The sequence below is a fragment of the Glossina fuscipes genome, unplaced genomic scaffold, assembly GCF_014805625.2.
Source record: "Glossina fuscipes isolate IAEA_lab_2018 unplaced genomic scaffold, Yale_Gfus_2 49398, whole genome shotgun sequence".
Classification (NCBI taxonomy): Eukaryota; Metazoa; Arthropoda; class Insecta; order Diptera; family Glossinidae; genus Glossina; species Glossina fuscipes.
In genome coordinates, this window is record NW_023999452.1 from 2181 (window position 1) to 5837 (window position 3657).

The 3657-nt window shown below is 31.8% G+C and overlaps 1 protein-coding gene across 1 annotated transcript; it reads right to left on the reverse strand.

Annotated features, from left to right (window-relative positions):
* Positions 1-325: 325 nt before the first annotated feature.
* Positions 326-3301, reverse strand: LOC119643056 (protein twisted gastrulation). Its single transcript, XM_038042409.1, has 4 exons — positions 2816-3301; positions 1322-1519; positions 1123-1267; positions 326-1059 (listed from the first exon to the last, which is right to left on the reverse strand). The coding sequence occupies exons 1-4, from the start codon at positions 3039-3041 to the stop codon at positions 894-896; spliced, it is 735 nt and encodes a 244-aa protein (XP_037898337.1). The 5' UTR covers positions 3042-3301; the 3' UTR covers positions 326-893.
* Between the last annotated feature and the right edge of the window lie 356 nt (positions 3302-3657).

A 3657-nucleotide genomic window follows, 5' to 3' on the forward strand; every position in this document is an offset into this window, starting at 1 on the left:
CGTTTGCACTTCAATTTGTGGTTTTTATATATTAACAGCCCTGCTTTAGCTCAAAATTAGGTTTGATATTCGACAGTTTTATTATTACCCTGCTTCAGAATATGAAATTTGTTAAAAAGCGACAACGGCGGTGACAAAAAACTCAAGCACAACAAAAGGACTTGCTGATTAACCAATTGTCTTAGTACAATCATTTTTATACCATAAATATTTTGTCATTCTTTTATATTGTAATGTAATGAAGTTAATGAATATATAATAAATCAATGAAAGGAAATTGAAGCTTTTTTAAACACTTGTCTTTATTTTCTCCAAAATTGCTAAAAAACTTTGCAATTATTTTTTCTTCCATTTTTTGACCAGTTCTCTTTATATAAATTTTAAAAAATTTTCCCTTTATATCGTTACCATATAACTCGTTCTCATAATAAGAACTCTCAACCACTTGCTGAAGGGTAGGTATATCGTGTTTTTTGAAATCGTCATCTCTATGCTTAAACATCAGAATACTAAAAAAGCTCAAAGAGATTAAAAGACCAGTTTTAATGTTGTTTTCCAGAAATGTATGGTTATGGATCTATAAATGATTGTGCTCAGAATAAAGCTGGGAGTGTGTCTATTTATGTATTTGATGGCAGTTACATTAAGATTTTTTCCCAACTCTTTCTTTCTTCTACTGTAAACTTTTTTCGAAACTGGCATACATAAATAAGCAAATTTACTTTAGTATAAAACACAACTACGTTCGTTACATACCATAAAACTTATGTAATGTTGTTCTTTTCTTTTTCTATAGGTGACAAGTGACTATAACGTTTCAAAATTACTTTATATACATAATTATAAACATATACGTTTTTGGACGTAAACATTATTACAATTTGATTCCAAAACTAGACGTCAAATGGTCCAAGCTCATCTCCATAATCTAACATGTCGTCATCAAAAGTTTCATCTATATCATCTCTAGATTCTGGACATTGCCTGCAACGACTTTCATTTAAACCGTAATTAATACATGTCGAACCTATACATTCACAGCAACCATCATGGAACCATCTGGAAATGAATGTTTTCACTTATAATAATGTTACTAGTACCTAACCACCTTTGCTTTGGTACCTGTAACTGCTAGCACCTGTACTTTGACAAATTTGCCGACACTTATTCCACGATGTACATTGATCTAAGAATAGCACTGTGCAGTTCAAAGTTAAAACATTATTCCTTTCTCTAACTGCCTCGTCACGATTTTCACCACTGGTTTCTAAGTGTAGCCACAATTACACATTATTTCGCTTTTTTAAATAAATATACTTACTTAAATAATATTTAACATCCTTGTCTAATTTTGCAACAGATAATATAGTATCAAAGTCTACGGGAAACGTAAGCCTGTGCCAATTGTAATTAATTCCGTCACTAAATGCAAGAACGTTAAACAAGTCTGGAATGCCATTAAATTCTTCTACGTGCGATAGCAGTGAATTTCGCGTGCCATTTGCTTTTACACATAACTCTACAGGAGGAAATTGCAAAAATATTAAATTATTTTCAGATAAGTAGTAGAAACGGAAAAATTAAAGTAAACACATTTTCATTATTATATATTCCCAATAGCAGCAGATATAAATTCTAAATAAGGAATATTGGAGAAAGACTAATGTAGTATGAAAAACTTGCTTATAGTTACGTTTGGGGACTCTATATGTGTAGCTCAAAAAAAATGTTTTATCGAATTATGCTTTCATGAAAAAAGGAAGGAAGTTAATGGGAGTAAATATTATTTTCTACCCTAAAAAAGAAGGGAATACATCAAGTTTCAACTCTAAAACTGATAACGACAAAGAGACGTGTTTAACCGTGACCGAATCTTTTATTCTCTCCGCAATTATCCTAAAAAAGACAAATAAAATAAAAGAATTAAATTTTCATGGTCTACAATATGAGGCCGCGATTGATTTTCTATTTTCAAAATACAAGGTTTGTCGCATAGGCGAGTGAACGTTATAGACGTTTGCTTGGAAAAGTTTATGCCACTTCCGATTTCTTTTGCAAATTTGTAGGCGATATCTTCATTTTCGCTAACGGGAGAATGTTTCCAAAGATACTACGTAATTGTTCAAACGGACGGATGAACATATGTATAGATAGATAGGTGCATTCCGAATTTGAAACTGGCCAAGAATTTATATACTTTATACGGTTTTTGAACCTTGCTTCTGTGCGTTACGCATAAATGTTTTGAACAAAAGTTAAGCTAAGACGCCATGTAAAATTAAGGAGGCGTGATCGATTTTATTAAAGGTGTTACAGCGTTACGTTCGAATATACGTTCAAACTGTTGTACATTTATCTGCTATAGTTTACAAGTAATGAGCAAAAAAACATTTTTTTTTCCTTGTGAAAGAAAGAGGTGTTCTTAGTTTATGTAGTATTGTTGACAGCTTAATTTTTGCGACCAGGAGAATGTTTACAACACACATTACACAGGCGGGCATACTTAAATCGATTTAGAATTTGATGCTGATCAAGAACGTATATACTTTATGGGGTCTGTAATGCTTCTTTCTAGGCGTTGCAAACGTTTTGACCAAATCATTGTACTCCTCATCCTTTCGTGAAGGGTATAAAAATAAAAGTGTTTTACATGTTCATATTTCGTAACTTCGGCATATGCTTGTTTAGATAAATCCAATTTTCGCGTACGTGATACATTTGCGATTTGATTGTATACAAAAATTAGGTACATTTGGTATAATTACTGCAAGAGTTTTAAAAGACTGACTTTTACTTCCTTTTTCTTCTTGCTTACCTACACAACTGCAACATTCTTCGTAATATTCCTTGCCTAGGCATATCAAACATTCGTTGCAGCAGGTACTGTTTGTTAGTTCGCACTTGCAGCTTTGCATTAGCATGCATTTAGATACAATTGAAGCACATACAGCTTCGTTGCAACACTCAGCAGAGTTAAATAAAAACAAAAATCCAAGTAATGATAGAAACACGGTCAGTGCCAAATTTCGCAACATCTCCATGTTAAAATGACTATACTTGTTTTTAATAACTAATAAAAGTTATTTACTAAACATACATTCTCACGGTATAGATAGAATTATATTATTAATTTTTCACTTTGTACGATGTAAGCAACGTACGGCATTAATATATGCTGAATAATTTAATGGAAAATATACACATTAAATTCTAGTCTCAATATATATGTTAGGACGAAAAGACCACTTCTTTCCTCCCGCTATAAGCGATAAACTAACACGAAAATAATTTTAGTATTGAGAGTTGTGTCGCACACGTTACTCTTTTGACGTTTCAAAAAATAAACAAAATTGACAATTCTTAAATGTGAAGCTAACCCCTCCATTTGTGTTTTACAAAAAATCGCTAAAAAGCGAAAGCCAAAAAACTCACCTCTGTACACTTGGAAAATATTAAATAATACCAGCAGATGGGAAAAAATATGCTTATTTATGCAAATAAAAACTGAAGTACTTTAAACAGCATTCAGTGAAGTAACGCTATCATTAAGAGGTCAAAAACATGGTTAATGCTTCTATCGCTAATTTTTTTTTCAAATTCAATATGAGGAGAGCGACATTACTTCCTGCGAAATAAATTTGCATTAATAATAACTAA

Bases quoted from the DNA above. Each gene is read 5' to 3' on its own strand.
- LOC119643056 (XM_038042409.1), bottom strand. From the start codon at position 3,041: ATGGAGATGTTGCGAAATTTGGCACTGACCGTGTTTCTATCATTACTT. The intron at 1,520-2,815 runs GTAAGCAAGAAG...TTCCTCCTGTAG, and splicing joins AGAATGTTGCAGTTGTGTAG to AGTTATGTGTAAAAGCAAAT. The intron at 1,268-1,321 runs GTAAGTATATTT...GGCTACACTTAG, and splicing joins GGATGTTAAATATTATTTAA to AAACCAGTGGTGAAAATCGT.